The sequence below is a fragment of the Mauremys mutica genome, chromosome 1 (assembly GCF_020497125.1).
Source record: "Mauremys mutica isolate MM-2020 ecotype Southern chromosome 1, ASM2049712v1, whole genome shotgun sequence".
NCBI lineage: Eukaryota > Metazoa > Chordata > Testudines > Geoemydidae > Mauremys > Mauremys mutica.
The window spans coordinates 124,543,636-124,570,906 of record NC_059072.1 but is presented as its reverse complement, the minus strand read 5'-3'; the positions used below and the strand labels follow the sequence as shown (position 1 = coordinate 124,570,906).

Here is a 27,271-nt window from a genome sequence, read left to right as displayed (position 1 = left end):
ACTGTCTAATACAGCAAGTACTTAATGCAACAGTAAAACAAGATTGTAATTTTATTTGAGAAATGCATAAAAAAAAAATCTTCTGCCTTGATATTCTCTTCCAGAAGGTTCTGAATTAAGATTGCTTCTTGTTTTTATTGTCCTTCCAGATGCGGTAATTGAGCACAGAAGCCAAAGTTAACCAAGCTAAATAAGGGAACATCAAATATGCCGCTTTCTTGTTGACATGGTACCAGGTGACAGTTGTAGCTGTGGCTGCACCACTAGTGAGTAGGAGATTGACCAACCCCTGAAATAAAATAAGGTGGTTAGTGTTATTTTACATGCTGCATTTTTGTTCAAGACAGTATGTAGATATTTGCACAAATTCATACTAAACCTTTTTTGTGAAGAGTTCTGAAACACAGTGGAAAGTACATGCAAAAAAAAAACGTAGAATACCTTTTGCTGATACATGAATTTGTGCAGAGTGGAGACCAATGCTTCTTGTGATCAGTTTGGAAAAGGAATCATTTGCTCTTAACAGGGCTGAGGTGACTTTGGAGACATTTTCATACAAATATCGAATAAATGCAAAAAGCTAAAATTAATGCAACATTAAGCCTAAAATGTCGTGTATTAAATTCATAGCATTCACATCAATAATACTAAATTAATGACTCAAAAAATTCCAAAAGTTTAAGTTTGTGTTTTTGAATTTCTTGACTGTTCAGTATTTCAGGGGTGGTGGTTAGGGTGATCTGCAATTTAGGAAACTGCTTCTCAAATCCCTGCAGTGCCGCAGATTTCTTGTGTGACCTTACGCACGCACGTTTAGTGTTCCCATTCCCCATCTGTAAAATGGGGATAATACGGCTTCCCGACCTCACAGGGGCACTGTGCAGGTAAATACATTAAATGCCCCAAGGCGCTCCATTACTATGGTAATGGGGTCATGTAAGTATCTAAGAGAGCTGTGTAGTAAAAGAATCAGTCAAGTGGTTCATAGGGTGGTTTATATCAGAGACTAGCTTTTTCCCCCCAGACAGCAGAGAATTATTAGTGCTATCAATAATAGTAAATTAATTTTCACAAGAATTTGTCTAAAGGACCCCTAGGCATTTTACCTTGGCATAACTGTATTTACTTTAGTCACATGAATTATAACTTCTATTAACAAAGGGTTGGAAAAACACACACTTGAGCTAACACTGTAATTACACTGTAGATAAATTATGCACAATCTCATATGAGAGTATGAAAAATAAAGGAATTTCAAAAATCTGCTGCTCAAGCCAAATTTTACTTTTCTGTATGTACCAAAGTTCATTTTCAGAATAAAAAATGCTAAAGTTGGCACCTTGTAACTGACAGTGCAAGGCTATGACGAGACTTTAAATGTCAATATTACTTACCCATCCTATTTTGTGAGCTCCAAAGAATATGGGAGTCCATGCCCAGTTTAATGCCAGCTGCCCTGCATACAGCCCAAGTGGAACCATTGACTCTTCATTGAAACCTCCTAACTCCTTCCATACCAGGTAAGAACCATATCTGAATAACAAGAACATGACAATGCAAGTATTCTGGCAAATTATACAATATAATATGTAAATAAATACTTTGTCAAACTAGGTGACTTTCATAGGTAGGGCAAGAAAATTTTTCAAAGAAGTCTGTGACTTAGAGCTCTCCATCTTATTTTCAAAAGTCACAAGAGTCTAAGTGCATTCACTTGCAAGAGACTTGGGCTTCCAAGTGATTTTTGAAAATAGGATGGAGGATCGTAAGTCACTTAGGCACTTCTGAAAATGTTACCAAGCATGAACTAGAGCAGGGGTAGGCAACCTATGGCACGCGTGCCGAAGGCGGCACGCGAGCTGATTTTCAGTGGCACTCACACTGCCTGGGTTCTGGCCACCGGTCTGGGGGGGCTCTGCATTTTAATTTAATTTTAAATGAAGTTTCTTAAATATTTTAAAAACCTTATTTACTTTACATACAACAATAGTTTAGTTCTATATTATAGACTTATAGAAAGAGACCTTCTAAAAACATTAACATGTATTACTGGCATGTGAAACCTTAAATTAGAGTGAATAAATGAAGACTTGGCACACCACTTCTGAAAGGTTGCTGACCCCTGAACTAGAGGTAAGAGCAATGGATTTGGGTTAGAATCCAAAATTGAAGTGCTGATTTATTGTGGAACCTTCCAATAAGTGGTTGCACACCCCTATGCTATTCAGGCAAAATGAGAGCATACGTGGTACTGAACCATCCGATAAATGTAGTAAGTAAAAATTGTGCTGTGGCTATTTTCATTCTTGGATATAGGGGAGCAGAAGAACTACTGCATTTTGGACAAATAGAAGTTTGAGTTAAGACCTGAAGACTATAAAGGAAGCAATTGCATTAGTCTAGATGAACAGAATACATTAATGAGTTTCGGTAACAGTGTTCATTGTGTGGAGTACAGAGATGGTTATTTCAGAAGTTATATAGGCAAATTTTCAAAACGGAGAGATAATTTGGGGATCAAGTTGAATGAGTAGGTTCCTAACTGGAGCATGAAGTGTTGGATTTAAATATCGCTTCACCTCCCTCTATTTAATGAAGTGCTTGTCACTTTAAGGTATTAATCTTTTTTAAATAAGTTAACAGAAGTTGAGGCTGAAACAGGCAAGAACTGAGGGGAGAGAGAGCAGTGGTGAATTTGGGTAGCGTCTGCAGAGAAGTGATATTTTTATAACCACATTTGATTTCAGAAAGGAGGTATCAAAAACAATCACCAGCGTGAAGAGAACTAGGGGCGAGGAGTTTTTCTCCTGTCAGTGAAATCCTCTTAGTACTGGTTACTGGAAGATCTTCCAGAATAAATTGCAAACGTACCAGAATTCTCACTGCAATCCATGCCCTTTTAATGCCCATGAGATAGTGCATTCTGGGATAACGTCTTAGTTCACTGAAGGTAAGACAGGATCACTCATAGGTGGGGGATATGAAACTAAAGCTTATTGTGTGCTGAAAGCCTCCCACACAGGGCTGCCAGGTGTCCGGGTTTTCACCCCAAACACCCAGTCAAAAAGGGACCCTGGTGGCTCTGGTTGGCACTGGGGAGCCATGACCAATGGGAGCTGTGGGGGTGGTGCCTATGGGTGCGAGGGCAGCGTGCAGAGCCTCCCTGGATAACCATGTGCCTAGGGGCTGCAGGGACCTGGCGGCCGCTTCCTGGGAGCCGCAGTAAGTGCTGCCAGGACCCCGCTCCCCCAGCCCAGCCCAGAGTCCCCTCCCACATTCAAACTCTCTCCCAGAGCCTGCACCCCAAACTCCTCATCCCTGGCCCCACCCCAGAGACTGTACCCCCCAGCCAGCACCCTCATCCCCCTCCTGCACCCCACCCTCGTGCCCCAGCCTGGTGAAAGTGAGTGAGGGATGGGGAGAGTGAGCAATGGAGGGAGGGGGGATGGAGTGAGCAGGGGCAGGGCCTCGGGGAAGGGGTGGGGTGGGGGTGTTAAGTTTTGTGCCATTAGAAAGTTGGCAACCTTAATCCCACAACCTGGTTAGCTGGATCATTCAGCACAGAAGTCCACTCCTTTTTTACTTTTGCTTTGTAGTTCACTTTTAAGTGTTAGTGGGCGCTTGACTTCAGGGCCAGATGAGTGTGTATTCCAAAAGACAATCTGCTCCTTTGTGTTCGTAATTTGCCAGCTGTTTCAGTGTAGCTTCATATTGAGATGAAATCTACATTCTAGGTAAGAAGGCAAATTGAATTGTGCACCTCGCTGGGCAATGAGGATCTCCATATGCAGGCTCTGCTCCATGAATATTATTGAACTCTTAAAAATTCACCTGCACGTTTTTAAGCAAGATAGATTTTTAATTGTTTAGCTGTAGATACACATCTAAGACAGCCACCTGACTTTACCAGAGTTCAGCTTCACTCACATGTAGCATGAATAAGTTTATTTTGTATGTGGAAGTAAATAACCCAAGCTTGCATACTGGCTGTTCCTTTTCTAAGGGCACAATTTGATCACTATCCCGTCAAACAAATGCTTTAAAAAAAACTTCACATCTCTCCATCACTAGGAGGCACCTAGATACAATTCTACTTCCAGCTGATTTGCAAAAATGTTAACAAGCAATTGCACTTGTACACAGATAACTTTGGCTTCTGCTCTTGATCTAGATTTTCTTGCAAATTTGTAAAGTTCAGGGCCAGACCCTTAGTTACACAACTCTTTGGGAGTGCTCCTGCTCTGCTAGATAATATCAGTATTGCATGGCACCATCCCCAGAATCTTTTGCATGTGTTAAATGCAAATAGAGGAACTGGATTTGTTGGGCACTCTGAGAAATCTCTGTGGCGTTAGGTATACAGAACGTAGTGATCTGTTTTTGAGCATGATTGAGGCTCTGAGAAGAAACACTTAACGCCTCCTGGGATGAGGATCATCATTGTGATTCGTCATCAAGAATAGGTATGAGCAGGACATTAACCACATCTAAGTATCTCAGAATGCACTGTTCTGAAGAGGACATACAGGAGTGTATGAAAAAACCTTCAAAATGTGGATCTTAAATCAAAAAACCTTACCTGGATCTCCTGGTTTATAGTCGGAAACCCAGACACTATTGCATACTGTACAGTTCATTCAAAGGCATACTTCAGGGACAGCCATTTAGTTACATAACTCTTAGGATGTATTTTGCCAGGAAATCATCTGACAGCCTTTCTATGGAAATGCTATCGGGTCTCGCTTCAGCGATCTATTATCCTATTTTTCAACAAAAAGGGTACTTCCTGACTAATCTTACGACGCTGTGATTTCAGAGCTAACTAAATGAGAGACTTTACTGAATACATGGGAGGGAACAGAATAACAAAAAGATACTTTCTGTTTGCATGGAGAGGGGGAAAGGGAAGGACACTGTTCTGAGCTGTAAAAGACTAGAAATTAAGGCAAAGGCAAGAAGAGACATTCAGCATTTATTTTTATGCATATTGCTTCACTACAGTATTTTGCAACAGAGAGCAAGATAATTAAGGAAATCTGTAGCATCCCATCATAACTACTTACTCTTTTCTAAAGTTTTCCTTTTGGGGGCTGAACTTTCCAGATTTAATAGGCCCAAGGAGTGCAAATTTGAGGAAAATCCCTTCTGTTGTAGTTTAGTTATGGCAGAGTTGAGGCATTGTAGTAGGTTTGGGGGCAGAGACACAACTCAGCTTCAAAGAAAAATTACTTTTTGCAGGGATCCACGATAATGCAACTATAGCTGACCAAAAATGAACTAAGCATGGCATAGGGCTAGTCCTGCATAAAGAAGATGTGAAACAAATGGGGGGCGCTGAAAGTCACTTTGGAGCTTGCTCATTGCGCATTTGCTATGGTTCTCATAGCCTCCCCTCATGTGACATCAGTTAAGGGGGCTGGGAGAAAAGCACTCTCTCTTGGCTGGGCTGTTGCTGGGACACTGGGTGTGAGGGAGATCATACATGTCTAACACACACAAAACAGTCCAGAAAAAAAATCTATTTTATAAATAGTTTAGTGGGTTTTTTTTGTTTTTTGTTTTTTTTAAAAGAGCTGTCTATTTTTGTATTACCCTTCAGCTTTTCTTTTAAAGTACCACTAGGTCTGATATTTGGCTCAACACACTTGTGTGACCCTTTCACCACTGCCAATTTCTTTGACAGTAATAATCTAAAATACTGATGACTAAGCTAATTTAGGCTAATTCAGTTAGAGGGCAATAGATTGTACCAGATAATGACACAGTTTAAAAGCAAGGGGTTTTATTACAGTGTTTTATAAGACAAGGGCTCTAGATTCCAGGAAATTTAACTTACTCTTTACTGGGATAGTCCAAATCTCAATCCCTCTTTTTTTTTTTACTAATGCAGTTAATTTTAGCTAGAACTGTAAGAGGACACATGTACGGTGGGGTGGAGGGAATAAGATTAAAAAACTCTTTCAATCAGTCAGCACATTACTTCACAGCTCTATTTCTCTTATTGGGGCGGTCAGAAGCAAATCAAACATTCCTGCATTTAATACACCTCCCTTGTGCATACACATAAAGGGCAGTGTTTCCTAAGCAACTACTTACTTGTTGAACAGTGCAGGAACAACATTAAGTCACTCCTATAATCTAATGTACATACATCTCCAATAACATAGCTAACTAGTGCTATGCAGTATGATTCTTTGGAACAATCCAGCTTTGCTAGTGTACATTAAGCAACCATCAGACTAGTTAAGTGTATATACAAAATATAAAAGACATACCCCATTGATGTATACAGAGTTCCCCAGACAGGGCCAAACATCCAGTTAGGTGGCCGCCAGGATGGCTTTTCAAGAGATTCATACCATATAGGGATCTCTCTCTTTGTTATCATGCCTCCCAAAAACCCTCCTGCATGGGGCAAGAGTGTGAAACCAACAGCCGGGGCCCACGTTGGTACCATTTCCAAGACAGACGCTGAATCTGAAATAAACCCCAAACACCTGAATGTTCATTTGCAAAGTGATTTTTAGAATAAAACTCTGGCAAAACACTTACAGATTAAGCAGACTTATTTAAAAGATAATTATTGTACTACTTAACTCCTCTTCTAGGATCTGAGCTAAAGCCCATTTAAGTTAAAGACTCCTGGCTCACAGACAAGCTGGAACACCTCAAGGATTCTTTGCAGTTTTTCTTTTACAGGCACTTTTAATCTGATGCATTGTTTATGATTCTACCAACAAATATTTCTTGATCAATTATTCAGTCAATCACTGCACCTAATACACTGCTTCCTTACTCATTCATATCTCCTTCCTTGAGCTTGCTTAGCAGAGGTTTCAGGTTCAAAACCAAACATCCATCTTAAATAGTCTCTCCAATTTTCTGGGGCCAATCCTCAGCTAGTGTAAATTGTTTTAGCTCCATTGACACCAGCTGAGGATCTGCCCCTATATGTTTATCTCTCCAGTCAAAAGGCTTCAGTCTTGTCAGGTGCTGAACATCCACAATTCCTTTTGAGCTCAGTGGGAATTGTGGGACATTAGTGCCTCGCGTCACGCGTGATCAGCCTAAAAGAGACTCACAAACCCATATTTGGATGAATTGTCAGTCATTCACCTCTTACCCCAATTACTTGTTTATTGGTGACACTACTAGTTTTTCTTGGCATAGCATTTTACATAGATGGACGGTTTGGTGACAAGATGCAGAACCCTTAAAAAAAAAAGTTTTAGAAGTACAATTTACATCAGGTATCAGAGGGGTAGCCGTGTTAGTCTGGATCTGTAAAAAGCAACAAAGAGTCTTGTGGCACCTTATAGACTAACAGATGTATTGGAGCATGAGCTTTCGTGGGTGAACACCCACTTTATCAGATGCATGTAATGGACATTTCCAGAAGCCAATTACAAAAGCACTTTCTCCTCCCTTGGTGTTCACACCTCAGCTGCTGGAAGAGGGCCTCATCCTCCCTGATTGAATTAACCTCGTTATCTCCAGACCGATTCTGGCATGCGTATTTGTACCTGCCTCTGAAAATTTCCATTACATGCATCTGACGAAGTGAGTATTCACCCATGAAAGCTCATGCTCCAATACATCTGTTAGTCTATAAGGTGCCACAAGACTCTTTGTTGCAATTTACATCAGGGGTCGGCAACCTTTCAGAAGTGGTGTGTCGAGTCTTCATTTATTCACTTTAATTTAAGGTTTCACGTGCCAGTAATACATTTACATGTTTTTAGAAGGTCTCGCTCTCTATAAGTCTATATAGATTCTAGGACTGGAAGGGACCTATAGAGGTCATTGAGTCCGGTCACCTGCCCTCATGGCAGGGCTAAATACTGTCTAGACCATCCCTGATAGACATTTATCTAACCTACTCTTAAATATCTCCAGAGATGGAGATTCCACAATCTCCCTAGGCAATTTATTCCAGTGTTTAACCACCCTGACAGGAACTTTTTCCCTAATGTCCAACCTAAACCTCCCTCGTTGCAGTTTAAGCCCATTGCTTCTTGCTCTATCCTTAGAGGCTAAGGTGAACAAGTTTTCTCCCTCCTCCTGATGACACCTTTTAGATACTTGAAAACTGCTATCATGACCCCCTCAGTCTTCTCTTTTCCAAACTAAACAAACCCAGTTCTTTCAGCCTTTCTTCATAGGTCATGTTCTCAAGACCTTTAATCATTCTTGTTGCTCTTCTCTGGACCCTCTCCAATTTCTCCACATCTTTCTTGAAATGTGGTGCCCAGAAGTGGACACAATACTAAACTATATAATTATATAACTAAACTATTGTTGTATTGTAAAATAAACAAGGTTTTCAAAATGCTCAAGAAGCTTCATTTAAAATTAAATTAAAATGTTGATCTTACGCCGCCGGCCCGCTCAGCCCACTGCCGGTCTGGGGTTCTGTTCACCTAGGCCGGCAGCGGGCTGAGCGGGGCCTGCAGCCGGGACCCTGGCTGGCAAGGGAACGGCAGCCAGAATCCCAGACCGGCAGTGGGCTGAGCGGCTCAGCCCGCTGCTGCTCAGGGGTTCCATCCGCCGGCTCCTGCCAGTCGGGATCCTGGCTGCCGGACCTGCTCACCCCGCTGCTGGTCTGGGGTCCCGGCCCTGCCCACATACAGTGGGTATCTACCTTCTCCCTGGTTCTGGCCCATTCTCTTCCTCTCTCTGCACTGAGCTGAGGGTGGGGGTGCACTGAGCACAGGGCTGGGGGTGCAGGAGCTGGCCAGGAGCTAGAATGAGGGAGGAGGCTCAGGGTTGGGGCAGGAGGTTTGGGTGTGCAACGCTTACCTGGGCAGCTCCCATTTGGTGCGAGGGGTACAGGTGGGAATGTGGGGGTTTTGGGGTTGCAGGAGCTCCCGTTTGGTGCTCAGGGTAGGGGTGGGGATGTGGGGGGTGCATGGGGTGTGGGAGGGCTGGGTATGTGAGGGGGTGCAGGTGTCAGGGCATGGGTATGTGTGGGAGTGCCAGAGTCAGGGCTGGGGTCATGGGGCGGGGAGTGAAGGAGTCAAGCAGAGGGCTGGGTGTGTGTAAGGGGAGCATCAAGGCAGAGGTCTGGAGGTGTGGGCTGGGGATATGCCCGGATTCCACACACACACCCCTTCCCCAAGGCCCTGCCCCCCGTTTCTTCTCTGCCTCCGCAGGGAGCATGCTGACTCTGCTCCACCCCTTCCCCCTCCCTCGCAAGGGCCATCAGCTGATCAGCAGGGAGGGAGGAGGAGGAGGGGCAGGAGCCCAGCACACTGCAGGAAGAGGCAGGGGAGCTGGCAGGACCAAGCTTCTGCCTCCTGCCCCTTGCTCCCGTGGGAGGGGCAGGATGGGCAGGATCTTTAATGGGACCCTGGCAGGCAGCAGCGTGCCATTAAAAATCGGCTCATGTGCCGTCTTTGGCACGCATGCCATAGGTTGCAGACCCCTGATTTACATAGCGCCAAACTGCATTATCCCTCACACAGATTTTCATCCATGGATAAATAAGCTATGTGAAATTCACCCACGTGGAGCGGGTCAGCACAAGGTTCAGGAGCAATATAAGCCCTCCAACCAACAGCGTTGTAGGCATTGGGGGTGAAGTTTGGTTGCCCTAGCTACATTAGCAGAGCAAAGGTAGCATTAAGAATAAATAAATAAACTGGAAAAGCTCTACCCCAAGTTTTGTGGCCATAAACCACCTGCTGTATACAATCCATATATAGGTTGCCAAAATGATAAGGGATTAAACTCATACCAAAAAGGATAAAATAGAAAAGACGGTTTTTGAATGCACAGTAGCCAAGTTCATGCAACCTTTTACTTTTATGATTTGCATAGGACTATAATCTTGCCCAGTGCTTTATGTGACGTAGGGTCAGATATAGTCCGTTGTTGTAGCTGTGTTGGTCCCAGGATATTAGAGAGAAAGGTGGATGAGGCAATATCTTTTACTGGATCAACTTCCATTGATAAGCGAGAGAAGCTTTCGAGTTTACACAGGGTATGTCTACACTGCAATTAGACTCCCTTGGCTGGCCTGTGCCAGCTGCCACGGGCTCAAAGGGCTCTGGCTAAGGGTTGTTTTAATTGTAGTAGAGACATTCAGGGTCGCGCTGCAGCTAGGGTTGCCAGGTGTCTGGTTTTCAACCGGAATGCCCAGTCGAAAAGGGACTCTGGCATCTCTGGCCATTAAAAGACCAGTTGGCTGCCCGCAGTGGGGCAGACAGAGTGCCTGCCGGCTCCACATGGCTCTTGGGAAGCTGCCAGCATCTCCCTCTGGCCCCTGCCCCAAGTGCCGGCTCCACATCTCCCATTGGCCAGAAACTTTTCCTACAACATGCCTTTCAAGATCTAGGAGTTGTGTACACGCCTATCACAACGTGTGCTGTACCTCATCCAGTGCCCTCAATGCCCCAATAACCACTATATGGGTGAAACCAGACAATCAACTGCACTCTCAAATGAACTCTCACAGAAAAATAAGACAAGACAAAAACACCTTATCACTTGTGCATGAACACGTTTCATAAAACAATCGCTCTGTATCTGACCCCTCAGACCTCATTCTGAAAGTAAATCTATGCAACACCTTCAAAGGATTAGCCTGGGAACTTAAATGTGCAACTTTGCTAGACACTAATAACCATGGACTGAATACAGACACTGGATTCATGGCTTTTTACAACAATCTGTAACCCACTAACCCCCCCTCCAGCAGCTTCTCCCCCCCCCCTTCCCTTTTCCTCCCTATGACTGGGAGGCTTCACTTTGAATGGTCCCTTGAAATATGTGTTTACTACTTATGCTAAACAATGTGTTCCACCTTGTCTTTAGTTGTGATATTGAGTATGTTTCCCAGACCGGAAGAGCAGCTCTGTGTAAGCTCGTCTCTCTCACCACCAAAATTGGTCCAATAAAAGATATTACCTCACCAACCTTGTCTCACAAAATAAGAAACTAATCCTGAGGAATAGCTACAGAGTGTAAAAGAGGAGAGACAGATGAATAACAAGAGATACTGAAGATCAGTGAGGTAAGAGGAAAAGGAAGAGCTGTGAAAGTGCGAAAAGGAGAGAAAATAAAGGTGCAGGGGGTGATTAGTTGTTTCAGAGGCAAGTCAAAGAAACGTGGCCCTTCGATTTGTTAGGGACCTTGGTGAACGTGATGTGAATGATTGAGAGCAGAAGCCAGATTGGAGAGGATCAAGGAAAGCCCTGTCAATAGCCGAAGGACATACGGACAAGGATTTTATATGCAAAGGGGAGAGGGAAGGATAGACTGGAAAAGCAGCTGGGATTGAGAGAAGAATTTTTTCATGAGTGGGTAAACAAGAATGTGCCTTTAGCCTGAGAGAGAAGCCAGAGGGGAGAAGATGTTTTGAAGATAAGAGAAGATGGAGAGAGCTGGCATGCCCAGGAATGGATAAGAGTCAGAAAGGAGTGGAAGGGTTGGCGATGGAAAGCAGGAGGAAATCAGAGCCAGAGTCTGTGCACAACAGAAGAGGGGAGAACTGTGGAGAGAAGAAAACATCCTGCTGCACAGTGTCAATTAAGTCTTTGATGGAGGAGGGAAAGCTGGGAGGAGAGTTAAAAACCTGTGTAGCTTGTTCCTACAAGTATTGTTGCCGTGCCTCTTATCTAATATATCCTATATGCAGAGTTCAAAACTTATTTTTACCAGGTCGTGTTTTACATGCAGCGCAAGAATGGCAAGTTCTCACATTCCTGCAATTTTTATATTTTTAAAATACCCCTGTGGAGAAGTATCTCTGTTGAAGCACATACTACTTCTCAGGAGTATTGGCGGCATGAAAGTGACACCGTGCTACTCACTTTCACTATCTACTTCTACTGGGACCCAGGGGAGTGATTACGGATCTGCAGGACCAACAAGCTCTGCTAGGAACAGGAGCGCCTAGTAGTTGTAGAGGATCAGACCTCTGCTGCTTTTACAGAGTAATTTGGAAGGAGTCCACTGAGAAGGTGAAAATGACTGTGATCCTATCACTCCGATGCTCTTATCCTCGTTGCTGGGGAAACATGGGGCCCAGTTCTCCACTACCCTGCAGTTTGTAGAGTCACTTGTACAGTGGATGTAAAATATCAAATCAGAACTGTAATGTTTTGCACCCAAGGTAAGTGAGTACACAAAGGAGAATCTGGCCCAATATATAGAGGAGCAGCAACACAGGGATTATTCTGGAATGGGAGAGAACAGGAAATGAGGGAAGACACAAGACCAGGAAATAGCCACAAAACAGAAAGAGGAAAGAAGTGCACAAGCAGAGGGGGAGGAGGAGAGAAAGGGAAGGGAGCACTGCAGTAGTGGCAGGACATATTTGGGATTGATTTTGGTGCCCTGCCCTTTGGGCTAGTAATACTAATTAGTAATTATATAGCACTTTTCAAACAGAACTCAAAGCTTTTTTGCAAGGGTTAGTAAGCTTCTTTGTCCCTATTTTCAGAGCTGTCCCTAGGGAACGGCCAATCAGGTTCACTGCCCCGGGCCCTGCACTTCATGGGGAGGTAAGAAGGAGCTCTCCTACCAACCTCCCTCCACCCCCCAGCAGCTCCTGCCCACCGATCAGTGCCTCCCCCTCCCTCCTAGTGCCTACCACTGATCAGCTGTTTTGCAGCATCTGGAGGTGCCAGCAGGGAGGGAAGAGGAGTGAGGGCGCAGTGTGCTCGGGGGAGGGCCGGAACTGGGCGGGGAAGGGGCGGAGCACAGGTGGGGCGTTGGGGGAAGGGGATGGAGTTGGGGCAGGGCCTGGGCAGAGCCAAGGGGAGCACCCCCCGGCAGATAGAAACTCGGCACCTATGTCCCAGGCCTTGCACCCCCCTAGGGGCAGCCCTGCCTGTTTCACAAAGGGGATAACTGAAGTACTGTGGCTTGCTCTAAGACCCACACACCAAGTCAGTTGCAGGATTAAGATTAGAATTTAGGTTTCTTAACTCCCAGCTCCAGGCCCTGTCAACTAAACCACAACCATCCCTAGACAGTGGGAGCACTACAATTCAGGTATTCAATCCCTGGGAATTAGCAGCTCGTACCAATCTCTACTGAAAATCAATGGCTGAGTGAAGGAGCAGCACTGACCATGTCCAGCCCTCCATAAATGCTCCATGTGGGCCTTTAGAAAGAGAACAAGTGAGTGAAGAGAGGGATCCACCCAGACGCTGTTCCTGCAAAAAAGAGGAGAGCTGGAAACAAAATGGTAAATAACTAACCAAGGATGAAAGAGGAGAAATGCATAACAAGACAGAGGGGCTAGGAGAAAAGAAGTAATGCATAAAATCCAAACGTGGTGATCAGAGGAGAAAAATATTAAAAGGCCTGATTCCAGAAAACCTTACTCTTAGGTGTATCCCTTACGCAAGTTTTCCAGTTGTAGGAGTTTGTTACATACAAGAGTGTAAAGAAGTAGCTGACACTTAGACCTGAGATGTATAAGCACTGGAATAAATTGCCTAGAGAGGCTGTAGAATCTCCATCACTGGAGGCTTTTAAGAACAGGTTAGACAAACACCTGTCGGGGATGGTCTGGTTATGTAGTCCTGACCTGAGTGCAGGGACTGGACTAGATGACCTATTGAGGTCTCTTCCAGTCCTACACTTCTAGGATTCTATGTTCTCCTACCACACCCCATCCTTGCTCTAGATTTCTTAACACCATGACAAATCACATATAAAAGGAGAACCTGCATTAATTCCAAGCTTTTCTGATTTCACTTTTAGGGGAATTGAATGGTTTTCAGTTGCATTACTTCAGTAGACCTTTATTTTCAGAGAGGGAACCAGTTGTAGAGCTTACAAAATACATTTCATAATAGCTGCTTGATAGGGAGTGTTTTTTCCAACTGTGTGATCGTTAAGGGGACACCAACTAGATATTTTGTCACTTTAAAAAAATGTTCAGAGTGGATTTAGGCACTATACTTGTGTTCTGTGCTGTACAGCACCTAGCACAAGGAGGTTCTGGTCCATGACTAGGGCTCCTAGGTGGCTCCACAATACAAATACTAACAACACACCTGCTTTTAAGTCTACTGTCCTGTTTTTGTAGTTAAACAATCACATTTCCTATTTTGTATGACGTTTTTCTCAGCCCTATTCCTGTGCGAAAGACCCACACAAACAGGGGGAAATGATTAACAGGGTGAGTATTCTCCAGTAAATCATGTTGTTGAAAAAATAAAAAGTTATGGCTGGAAGTGTTTCAAGGGACTCCATCCATCATCACTAAGAATGTTCCATTTTTCTTTACTCCAGGCTTTTGAACTTAAAAAAAAAAATTGTAAACATAGAGGAATCAATCCATTTCCCACACTGCCCTGTAATTTTTCATCCCTAGAACACCAACCACTCTTAACTGTACCCCATTATTTGTTCTGTCCTGGAAATGTGCAGTTAGGTGTATAATGTTTATTAAATGTGTAGTATGTATTTTAAAAAGTAATATACTTGTAGAGTATATAAAACTGTCAGCTCTGACTTGTCAGAGTAGAGTAAAGTATGTTTAATATAATTTGAATGACTGATATTTGCTGTTTTGTATCTAAACCTTGAAAGAGAATGTATCTTTTAACTATGGTGTAGCAACTAAGTTATGTCACCTTTTTGTACTGAATAATACTGTAGAATGGGTTAGTGATTTTATAACCTCCAAGTAAATTTGTTATTTTGACCTTTGTATATATCTTTGCAAACCTTAGAGGATAAAGCTAAGGCTCAGTGGGTGGTGTAAGTTAATTGAGGTGATATTGATGGATGAAAGATTATATAGTAGAGAAAAAGTGAATGGATCTTTTAACTATTCATTTTCTAGACTTAACGTTTTGGGATTATTTTGTACTTGTAGGACTTTATAAATGATATGTGGGTGTCAAGTGAATTCCCCTGAAATACTTTAAACCTGAACAATTTTTTCTTTACTCATTTTTTGTTTGACTGGTGGTGGTTGTTTTTTGTTTTGTTTTGTTTTGTTTGTTTTTTTGGCTTGGGACTTACCCTGTTTTGAATTAGTGCCAAAAGCTTAACCTGGGATGGTATTATATCAATATAAGGAGAGGCCTTCTATAATGGACCCAATGAGAATCACCAAGACAGGGGTCCGTCCCTTCCTTAGACTTTATCTCTAAAGGAGATATGGAGAGTTTGGGGGGGAGGAGGAAGGTATATCTTGGAATAGAGGACATTAGAGGGAAATGCCTCTCATGGTTGCCTTTACCCAGGGGTGAAAGTAACTTAAAGAACTTACCGGTACTCCGGAGTCCTTAAGAGAGGGCGGGGCCTCAACCAGAAGAGGCGGGGCCTTTAAATCCCCAGGTGCTTTAAATCACCCCCGGAGCTCCCAGCTGCAGAGGTGGCTGAGAGCCCCAGGGCTAGGGGTGATTTAAAGGGCCCGGGGCTCCAGCTGCCCTAGCGCAGCAGAGCCCCAGGCACTTTAAATCACCATCGGAGCCTGGGGGGCTCCCAGCTGCCACCCCAGGCTCTGGCAGAGCTTTAAAGGGCCCAGGGCTCCGCTGAAGTAGCAGCAGCCAGGAGCCCCATGCCCTTTAAATCACCACTGGATCCCCGGTGCCGCTACCCCAGGGCTCCAGCAGCCGGACTCGGGTGGAGATTTAAAGGGCCCCAGAAGTAACAGCAGTGGGAGCCCTTTAAATCCTTCAAAAGCCACCGACTGGGCAGGATTTTTGCAGTTTCTTCTCAATTGCATGAAACTAGTCCCTAGATTGCTGGGGAGGGGGGGGGAGGACCCAAACACCTATGAAACATTTAAGATTTTCACTCAAAAACCATCCCTATAGCTATTGAGAGCAAACACCTTGCACGTTCTAGAGTTCTGAAATTTCCTGTATTTCAAATTGCCTTGTGCTGCCCCGCCAGCCGGTCTCCCTACCCCGCGCCCCCAGCAGCTCCCCACCAGCGGCTGGAGCCCCAGCCCTTTAAATAGCCGCCAGGGCCCTGCTGCCGCCTCCCCAGGGATCCGGCAGCAGGGCTCGGGGACAATTTAAAGGGCTGGGGCTCCAGCCACTAGCGGGGAGCTGCTGGGGGCAGGGGGGGGGGGACCGGCTGGCAGGGCGCTGCTGGGAGCGCGGGGTAGGGGAGACCTGTCGGGGCGCTGCTGGAGGCGCGGGGCAGGGAGGACCAGCTGGCGGGGCTCTGCTGAGGGCGCGGGGTAGGGGGCCCGGCTGGCAGGGCAGCACAGGGGAATTTGAAATATAGGAAATTTCAGAACTCTAGAAAGTGCAAGGTGTTTGCTCTCACTAGCTATAGGGATGTTTTTTGAGTTAAAATCTTTAAATGTTTGATAGGTGTTTGGGTCCTCCCCCCCGACCCCAGCAATCTAGGGACTAGTTTCATGCAGCTGAGAAGGAACTGCAAAAATCCTGCCCAGTCAGTGGTTTTTTGAGCAATTTAAAGGGGCCCCAAGCCCTTTAAATGGCTGCCGGGGGAAGCAGATATGCCCCGGTAGAGTGCACCGGCTTACTTTCACCTCTGCCTGTACCTCCCCTTGCATGTATACTTCTATGCCCTTGTTCCCCTATAGCTCTTATCCCTCATCCTCTGTTCCCTACCATTATCCAGGCTCTCCCAAAGCTTCCCCATTCTGAGACCAGGAGCATGGCTCTATGTTACCCTTTCATATCCCCTGTCCCAGTCCAAAAAGGAACCCTACAAAAAGTGAAAACATGGAAAAAGTGCTAAGGAGGAGTACAAAAGAACAGCACAAGCAGGTAGGGACAAAATCAGAAAGGCTAAGACACAAAATGAGTTGCACCTAGCAAGGGACAAAAAAGCAATAAGAAAAGGGTCTTTAAATAAATTAGGAGCAAGAGAAAGACAAAGTATAAGTTGACTACTTAGCGAGGAAGGAGCGCTAATAACTGATGACATCAAAAAAGCTAAGGTTTTTGAATGCCTATTTTGCTTCAGTCTTCACTAAAATGGTTAATGGTGATTTAGATTCTAAACACAATTGATATTAACAACAAGAGGGAAGGAATACAAGCCAAAATTGGGAAAGAGCAGGTTAAAGAATATCTAAATAAGTTAGATATATTCAAGTCACCAGGGCCTGACGAAATTCATCCTAACGTACTTAAGGAACTAGCTGAAGCAAGCTTGGAATCATTAGCAAGTATCTTCGAGAACTCAATGGGTGGGTCCCAAAGGACTGGAGAAGGGCAAGCATAGGACCTATCTTTATAAGGGGGAACAAAGAGGACCTGAGCAACTATAGACCAGTCAGCCTAACTTTGATATCTGGAAAGATACTAGAACAAATTATTAAACATTCCGTTTGTAAGTTCTTAGAGGATAATAAGGTTATAAGCGTAGATTTCTCAAGAACAAATTATGCCAAACCAATCTAATTTCCTTCTTTGACGGGGTATTGTCTTTGGGGAGAAGCAGTAGAGGTGTTATATCTTGATTTTTGTAAGGCTTTTAACACAATCCCATGTGACCTCTTATAAACAAAGTAGGGAAATGTAGTCTAGATGAAATTACTATAAGGTATTGAATAACTGGCTGAAAGACTGTACTCGAAGAGTAGTTATCAATTGTTCACTGTCAAACTGAGAGGACATTGGGACTGGGGTCCCACTATGGTCAATCCTGGATCTGCTTCTAGTCAATATTTTCTTTTATGACTTATGATTTAGAGGGGAGAGCCATTATAAAATGTGTGGATGACATCAAGCTGGAAGGGGTTGCAAGCATTTTGGAGAACAAGATTAGAATACAAAATGACCTTGGGGAGAATTAATCTGGAATCAACAAGATTAAATTCAATGAAGACAAGTGTAAAATACTTCACTTAGGAGGGGAAATTCAAATATACAACTACAAAATAGGGAATAACTGGCTAGGTCGTAGTACTGCTGAAAAGAATCTGGGAGTTATAGGGGGTCACAAATGGAATATGACTCAATAATGTGATGCGGTTCTGAAAAAAGGCTAGTATAGTTTGTAACACACAGGAGGTTGAATTTGTCCTGCTCTACTCAATACTGGTGAGACCTCAGCTGGTGTACTGTGTCCCATTCTGGATGCCACAGTTTAGGAAAGACGTGGACAAGTCAGGGAGAGGCCTAAGAAGAACAAGAAAAATGATAGAAAGTTTAGAAAACCTGACCTGTGAGGAAAGGTTAAAAAAACCTGAATATTTAGTCTTAAGAAAAGAAGACTGAGGGGGGACCTGATAACAATCCTGAAATATGTTAAAGGCTGTTTTAAAGAGGACTGATATCAATTCTTCTCCATGTCCACTGAAGGTAGAACAAAAAGCAATGAGCTAATCTGCAGCACAGGAGATTTGGATTAGATATAAGGAAAAACTTACTAAATATAAGGGGAGTAAGGTTCTGGAACAAGCTTCTGAAGGAGGTTGTGGAATCTCCATTACTGAAGGTTTTTAAGAACACAGTGGATGCGATCATCAGGGATAGCCTAGGTTTACTTAGTCCTGCCTCTGCGCAGGGGGGCTGGACTTGATGACTTCTCAAGGTCTCTTTCCAGCCCTACATTTTTATGATTCTATGTCCCTCCTCATGTCTTCCCAACGAGCACTTCTGCCCCTCAGCATTTCTCCCAGGATCCTACTCATTCACCCATCCCCCCACTTCTGCCAGTTGCAGCAGCACACTCTTAGGCTGCAGCAGGTCAGTTTATACTTTAAAAAACATGTTAAAATAATTAAACTTTTGTGTACTCATGGTAACTGCACTAGAGTGACCCCAGTCATCGCAACAGAAACCAGAAGAAATAAGGAAAAAGAAACAAAATACAACATTCTGCCACTTAAGGCAAAACGCCTCTGTGCAGGGTGTTTCTCCACCATGGTCTAACACATAGGAAGCCATACTCAAGATTTTCTTCAGCCTCTTCCCCCTTCTCTTTGAGTGGAGGCTGGGGGGGAGAGGCAGCAGAAAGGGAGCAAACCACAAAGGAAGGGATGGTTTGCTTCAGCCCAAAGGAAAAGTAAATAGTTAACATAGGCACTGACTCTGCAGGTGCTCAAGGGCTGGAACACCCATGAAAAAAAAATAGTGGGTGCTTAGCACCCCCCGGCAGCCAAGCTCCCCTACCTCCCGCCCACCTGCGGCCCCCGTCTATCAACTCCTCCCCCTCCCTCCCAGTGTCTCCTGCATGCTGTGGAACAGCTGTTCAGCAGTGTGCAAGAGGTGCTGGAAGGAAGGGGGAGGAGCAGGGATGGGGTGCAATGGGGGAGGGAAGAGGCAGGCAGAAACAGGTGGAGTGGGGCCTGGGGCTGAGCGAGGTTTGAGTACTCCCGGGGAAAATTGGAAGCCATTGCCTGTGGTTCTTAACTTAAAAGTCTCTTGTAAACAGTTTAGCCTTTCTGTGGAAGCAAAAGAGCGAGCTTCCCACTTCCCCTTTCTTCCTAGCCTGGGTGTTTCCTGACCCAGTTACCTTCCAGCTCAGGGAGATGAGCAAAAGAGAAAATGACTTGTTGCCTCCTCTTTTAATCCCTGTTTTACTGAGCTACTGGATAACCCCTTCTTTATCTATCTTTGTGCTGGGTATGTATACCCTAGCACAACATCTTTAGATTTTGCCACTAACATTACCCTCATCTAAAATTAAAAACACTAAAGGGCACTTCTTGCAGCATGGCCAACAAAACAAATGGTTTTGGTTTTGTAGGCCTCACCCTTTTGGGGATGTGAGGAGTTGGGAGAGAAAAAAAGCATTAGGAATAGTTTCAGAATATCAACAGCAGGGAATATTTTTCAACATCACAATTTCATAACTGCTTTTCTTGTTCACTCCCTCTCCAAAAAACAACCACCCAAAAACAGAACCAGAAATTCTACCATGGAATGAGATATGGCATGCAAAATCTCAGGGGTGAGGAGGGAGTGATTTTTTTTTCTGAGGTGTTTGCTGGAAGAGTGAATAGTTTGTACTGAGAATCCAGTTTGTTTTAATTATGGAGTGGCTACTACAGCAAGGTAACTCAGAAGAAACCAAGACACTGACTAAACAAAGAAAGTTGTCAAAATACACAAAGTAAAAAAACAAATCTAGAGAAATGTTTTCTTTCACTTGTAATAACCTTAGATGTTATCTGTAACAATAGAAGGAAATAGCACTGTAAATTTAAGTTGGTGGTATTTCTCTAAGGACAAAATGTGTGCAATATGGCTTGGAAGGATTAGATTTTTATTGGTAGTATACTAAACATCGATTTCACTGTGCACACACAAACCAACAAAAAAAATTCTATCAAAATGTACAGATAAAGTAAGAAATACTATCTGAGAACTTATTAGATTTTGATTTAATGATATTTACTTTGTATATTTGGACATGTGATATTGACAATTTGTGTTAACTGTTATAATGCTTTAACTTTTTTAATCTCTCATTTAAATAATTGTCTGAACCTTCCCCATAATTTTCTACAACTGTAAAAATTTAAATCAATAAAAACAAACTCTGAAAACCCATAATTTTGCTCAACAAAATTTAAATCAGTAAAATTTTAAAAAGCTTGGATAATATTGATATTTATAAAAAATATTTACAATAAATTTAAATTCTATCAAGCCTAGGCTCTCAACCTTTCCAGACTCCCTTTCAAGAGTCTGATTTGCCTTGAGTACCTCCAAATTTCCCCTCACTTAAAATCGACAAAGTCAGACATAAAAATACAGAATGTCACATCACACTGTTACTGAAAAATTTCTTATTCCCATTTTTACCATCTAATTATAAAATAAATCAACTGGAAGATAAATATTGTACTTACATTTCAGTGTATAGTATATAGAGCAGTATAAACAAGTCATTGTCTGTATGAAATTTTAGTTTGTACTGACTTCACTAGGGCTTTTTAATGTAGCCTGTTGTAAAACTAGGCAAATATCTAGATGAGCTGACATACCCCTCGAAGACCTCTGGGTACCCCCAGGCTACACCCTTGTTGAGAACCACTGGTTTAGTAGATGTACTTCTGTGACATTTTGTACTAGCTGTCCACTTTCAGGACATACTTCACTCCTAGATTTGAGCTGTACTATTCACACCTGGCAGCAAGGATTTCCCTAGACACCCCCAAACACACCCAAATTTCCCCAACACACACCCCCTCAGTTACATGCAGTGTTGCCAATTTAGTCATTGGTTGGAAATTTTAATTTAAATGGAAACATTCATACACACTTTAAAAGCATACACAGCATATGAGAAAACACTTGAATGTGAGAAAGCATAATGGGTTTGAAAAGTATGAACACAGACTAGCTTCCTCGTATAGCTGTTATTTATGAAATGTCGGCACATTTGTTTCAGCTATTTTGGCCTACCTAACAATTTCAAATTATGATGTGTACACAAGGTATGAATGAGCTCTCCCCTGACAGCTAGTGATGAGCCAGTGGTGGGTGAAAACGCTTCAGGACCAGACTGTATTTACATGAACTCACCTACGCTGCCCAAGTGATCAACTTTGGCTGGGGTTGGGTCACATCACTTAAGTATTAAATGTGGGGGTCATGAAATGTTATTATGAGTAAAGGGCAGCAGAACTGTACTTAGCCTGACTGAATGAGGGGGTCTCCCTCCGTGCTTAATTTGTGCTAGGGCTTGCCAGGGTTGAGCCCCGGCACCTGTAAGCTCGGCAGTTCAAAGCCCAGGGACCTCTGGGCTTGTCACATCAGTTATGAAAGTAACAAACTTGCTTGAGCCTCGGCACCTCTTTCATTACAAATTAAGCACTGGTCACCCTCAACTGAACAGGACTCCCTAAGCAGGAGATTTAGATGCTAGATCTTACTGGGGAGGGGGGATGGGACATGGGTGTTTTGCTTGGTGGTGTGGGCTCTGCCTAGGAGTCACCACAGGCACTATTTGACCTGCCCCTCTCCTGTTTAGAGAGAGAGCTGATTAGGCTTCACAGAAAGTCTTTTGGTTTGTTAAGTGACCACTAGAGCTGAAATCACTGATAATCAGGTTTAAGTGCTTAGACCTGCTGTGGGAGTGTTTCTGTGGAAGAGATAGCCTAGCCTGCACTAGCAGTGAGGTTCCCCCATTGAGAGCTGAAATCACTGAGAGCTGGTGAAACCTCCAGAAACCTACTCACAGAGGTCACAGTGGCAGGTGGCGGCAGCAGGTGACAGTGCAGAGCCATTGGGGACAAAGCGGTAGAGTGAATGCTGGCATAAACAACAGCAGCCAGAGCACTGGACTATGTTTTAGTGACTTCGCTCCAGAATGCTAGATTTGTGACTGTACGCCAAGATTTTTAAAATGCATTATTTGCCAAGGTCATTATCTCACAACATCACTATCTCAAGAGGTCATTATCTTGGGGAGTTTCTGTACTAAAATTTTTTATTATAATAATTATTTTTTATGTAAAAATGGCCATACTGAGTCACACCAATGGTCCATCTAGCCCAGTAGCCAGTCTTCCGACAGTGGCCAATGCCAGGTGCTTCAGAGGGAATTAACAGAACAGGGAATCGAGTGATCCATCCCTTGTCATCCACTCCCAGCTTCTGGCGAACAGAGGCTAGGGACACTCAGAGCATGGTGTTGGATCCCTGCCCATCCTGGCTAATAAGTTCATGGAGGTTAGATCCATCAATATCTATCTAGTTCTTTTTTGAACCCTGTTATAATTTTGGCCTTCACAACATCCCTGGCAAAAACTTCCACAGGTGACTGTGTGTTTTGTGAAGAAATACTTCCTTTTGTTTGTTTTAAACTTACTGCCTATTAATTTCATTGGGTGACCCCTGGTTCTTGTGTTAAGTGAAGAGGTAAATAACACTTCCTTATTCATTTTCTCCACACCAGTCAAGATTTTATAAGCCTCTATCATCTCCCCTCTTAGTTGTCTCTTTTCCAAGCTGAAAAGCCCCAGTCTTTTTAATCTCTCCCCAGATGGAATCTGTTCCATACCCCTAATCATTTTTGTTGCCCTTCTCTGTACCTTTTCCAATTCCAATATATCTTTTTTGAGATGGGGTAATCAGAACTGCATGCAGTATTCAAGATGTGGGCATATCATGGATTTATATAGTAAAAGTGGAGGAGCTTGGTTTGCTCGATCAGCTAAGCCAATACTGACAACCTATATGAAAAAGCTGCAAAACACCATGCCTCTGGACTGCATCAACATGCAGAAAACCTTATAAGCCAGTCACTGTCAAAGCCAATTTTAGAAGAACTTAATGAGACTGTTAAGAATGCTGGAGAGACAACTCAGTTTATGTGAACGAACATGGCTGTTGCATCATACTTTCTATTTAAGCAAGAGATACCACACACTACAAACTGGAGGCCAATGTTAAAGTATCCACCAAGATAGGACAGATATAAGTAGTGAGGCTGGTGGACTACTTTTGTTACTAAGTTCAGAGAGCAAATTCCCTTGATGATGGGGGATGTTATAGGAGAAGCAAGTTACTCAAAGCATTTGCCTTTTCCCACCAGCATTGTCTCAGTAGGGCTTGGGTTCAGCTTTAGCCAGTTGCTCTTCATCCAATTTATCTCAGTTCAGCATTGAGAAAGAGGGGAGAAGATGCTGTTTATATTTCATGAAAAAAAAAAAACAAGCATAAGGCTGGGTGGTATCCCTATACTGTTGTCAGTTCAGCCCATGTTGTCTCACTGACTCCTCCAATGACGTCACTTAGATGTTGAATAAGATGGCGGGGAAGACTGTGATTCCATGGAGGAGGGTTCTGGAGGAAGAGTAATATTTTCCCATAATGACCCTTTGGTCTGAGAAGAAGATCTAGCAGTATTACTTGCTATTCCAATTCATTTTCATTCTACTGAGTTAAATGACCCAATTCCTTTTATTAAACTGCTCTATGAAATGACTCACTGTTTGATGTTTCATAACACCAAACCAACGCCAAATGATTACACAAGTGCAAATCAGGTTTGCATACTTTCACTTCTTTTCTTTGTAATAACTCCATTTGGTGCTCACTTTACTAAAATGTGTTTCACTTTAGCCTTTCATGAATTCACTCCATTTCATTACATATAATCAATCAAGAGAGCAAAAACAAGCATCCTCCTTTTTCCCCTCTAGGTAACAGGTAGAATAAGCTTGAAGTAAATATAGCAATTTAAGAAGTGAGATGTATTAGAGAGGAAATGTCACTAGTTTAAAATCATACTCAAACTAACCGGAAAGAGCAAATATTGACAATATGAGAGGCTGGAATTCAAGGCCCCCATGAAGCCAAATGAGATAGGAACTGGGACAGGGAAGAGGAGTAATGCTGTTACTCTTGTTAAACCACATGCAACAGTCTACTAGCTAGGGCTTGATTCATTGCTGTTGGCACAGGAGCTAAATTGCCCCAGAGATTCTATAGTAGTAGGGCAGCTTAAAACCACTGTGGGTTTTAGCACCAAAGGCTAAATCAGTGAATATTCTGGCTCCCGTGGTCTCATCCTCTCCCTGTGTGACACCACCCACTTTCTGTGCTTTGCTGGCAGCTCCAGGTGCCACAGTAGTGAGCATTTACACTGCTATAAACCCCCTTCTGGAGATATTCTGCCACCATGGTGCTACAATCCAAGTTCCACTAGTGGAAACCTGTATTACGTAAGGGAAGGTTACTAAGCAGTATTTCCCATCCACTGGCTAGAACCAGCAATCCTTCCCAAATGTTTTCTTGCTGTGTTCATATAAAAATAAATGCGAGGGAAAGAAAAGGAAACTTTCCTGAACATTGTAACTGTAATACTTCAAATGACAGCAAGCCCCTATAAATTAATTGCTGATCTAACAGGAGCATTATTAACATACATTTTATAGCATTTTTATTCATAATTATCAAAGTGTCCCTCAAACTGTACTATGTATCTATAAGGAATCATTTAACCCAGCACTGAAATGAAGCCATCTCGGGTCTGTAACTCAGTAACCAGGAAAATGAAAGGTACATAACAGGCAGGGCAACACTGCAGGGTTGGCAAAGAACAGGAGAGAGAATCCCCTTGCAAAGAGGGCTGTGAGAATAGTGTGGAAGTAAGAGCCCCATGGACACACACCTTTCCCCTCCCTGAAAGGGGCATTGCTCCCAGCATTTAAGCAGCATGGTCTGCACCTGCCAATGGAATGAGTGGGGGCAAGACACATTGTAAGGATCTCTCCCCCAGTTCCCATAAGATGGTCAGAAAACACACGGTAAATGTTAAATTCCGTGTAGAATCACAACAGCGCTCTCTCTTTCACCCTGTATAACCAAGCTAAGCTAACATGGACCAAATAAAGTAGCGCTGGTAATAATTAAACTCCCCCCATCTCTGGTGTACCTTATCTGAGAATCTCCACGTGCTTTATCCACAGGTAAAGAGGCCTCCCAGCCAGGGCCGGCTCTAGACCCCAGCGCGCCAAGCAGGCGCGTGGGGCGGCCCTTTCCCTGGGGGGCGGCATTTGGCTCCGGTGGACCTGCCGCAGGCATGCCTGCGGGAGCTCAGCCGGAGCCGCGCGAAGAGGGGACCGGCCGCGGGACCGGGGAAGGGGCGGCGCTGCGCACGGCTGCTTGGGGCAGCCTATTTTCTAGAGCCGCCCCTGCTCCCAGCACTACTATGAAGCAGTCAAGGGTTGTGTTTTACAGATGAACTAACCAGGGTTAAGTGACTGGGTCGAGGCGAGGAATCCCACTCCTTGGCTCTCTCTCACTACTAGGCAGCGCACATAAAAAAGGTGCGGCTGTTACTGCCGTCCCGATGCTGGCTGCAATATGTGACACCAGAAGACACAGCCTCCGTGTTGCCATTCCCAGCGCTGTGTGGCACCCTGGGGCTAACCTTACCCGTCTTGCTGTTACCAGTGTCTCATCGGCCACGAGGTGCGGTACAACGAGGTGCCATTTCCCTCCGCCCCTGCTGCTACAGCCAGGCCGATCGACTAGCACAGGTGACACCCTCCCCTTGCTCTGCTGCAACTGTGGTTACTGAGAGCTGCTTCCCTTTGAAATTAGCAGCTTCCGCCTCCCTGCGCCTTAATTCGGAGCCACTGACTAAAAAGTCTCCGGCAGAAACTCATGTGCAGGGAGGCAGGGAGAGACTCACCTGCTGCTGCTGCTGCAGCCCGAAGTTCGGCGAGGCAGAGGAAAGCTCAGCCCGAAGCCGCAGCTCTATGGACCCAGCAGGGGTGCGGCCTGAACGGGCCTGTCCCTCCTACGCGCACGGGAAGAGCAGTAGTTGCAGCAGCATGGCAATCGGGGGCGGAGCTGGCTGCTTCGGTGGTGGCCCGTCCCTGCCCAGCTCCAGCACGCAGTGGGGGAGAAGGAGCGGGGTGTCTGGTTTGGGGAAAGTCATTATTCACTGTGAGGCTTTTGTTGTCGTTGTTTGTCTCAAGTCTGCCCCGCTGCGAGAGGAGATGGAGGAGTTTGCAGAGACGTTTGCTGTTTGAAATTGCAGCGCACTCATAGGAGTGGCCTACCCTAAAGGATCGCATAGCTCCAAGGTTAAATGGTCTAAGTTACTGAGCCTCTTTGCTTCTGAAATAGTTTAGTGTGTCCACGCTATCAGAGGTAAAAGGTTTCAGAGTAGCAGCCGTGTTAGTCTGTATCCGCAAAAAAAAAAACAGGAGTACTTGTGGCACCTTAAAGACTAACAAATTTATTGTAGCATGAGCTTTCGTGAGCTAAAGCTCACTTCTTCAGATGCATAGAATGGAACACACAGACAGGAGATATTTATACATACAGAGAACATGAAAAGGTGGAAGTATGCATACCAACAGGCAGAGTCTAATCAATTGAGATGAGCTATCGTTAGCAGGAGGAAAAAAAACTTTTTGAAGTGATAATTAAGATGGCCCATAGAAGGTGTGAGGAGAACTTAACATAGGGAAATAGATTCAATTGGTGTAATGACCCAACCATTCCCAGTCTTTATTAAGACCACAGTTAATGGTATCTAGTTTGCATATTAATTCAAGTTCAGCAGTCTCTCTTTGGAGTCTGTTTTTGAAGTTTTTTTGTTGCCGGAAACCCACTGACCGCTATACTTACTTACATGCCTCCAGCTTCCATCCCGGACACACCACACGATCCATTGTCTACAGCCAAGCTCTAAGATACAACCGTATTTGCTCCAATCCCTCGGACAGAGATAAACACCTACAAGATCTCTATCAAGCATTCTTAAACCTACAATACCCACCTGCTGAAGTGAAAAAACAGATTGACAGAGCCAGAAGAGTACCCAGAAGCCACCTACTACAGGACAGGCCTAAAAAAGAAAATAACAGAACACCACTAGCCATTACCTACAACCCCCA

At 44.0% G+C, this 27,271-nt stretch overlaps 1 protein-coding gene across 3 annotated transcripts; it reads right to left on the bottom strand.

The window, feature by feature from the left end:
- Window positions 1-33: 33 nt before the first annotated feature.
- On the bottom strand, window positions 34-26,193 carry TSPO (translocator protein). Of its 3 annotated transcripts, none has more exons than XM_044994596.1 (4): window positions 26,062-26,193; window positions 6,276-6,480; window positions 1,395-1,533; window positions 34-289 (listed from the first exon to the last, which is right to left on the bottom strand). In XM_044994596.1, exons 2-4 carry the CDS (start codon window positions 6,455-6,457, stop codon window positions 116-118), a joined length of 495 nt encoding a protein of 164 aa, XP_044850531.1. In that variant the 5' UTR covers window positions 6,458-6,480; window positions 26,062-26,193; the 3' UTR covers window positions 34-115. The 3 variants fall into 3 exon arrangements, with proteins under 3 accessions (XP_044850531.1, XP_044850539.1, XP_044850522.1); XM_044994604.1 differs by lacking the exon at window positions 26,062-26,193 and adding an exon at window positions 25,797-25,895 and having other exon boundaries at window positions 6,276-6,477; XM_044994587.1 differs by lacking the exon at window positions 26,062-26,193 and adding an exon at window positions 13,078-13,097 and having other exon boundaries at window positions 6,276-6,477.
- Window positions 26,194-27,271: the final 1,078 nt, after the last annotated feature.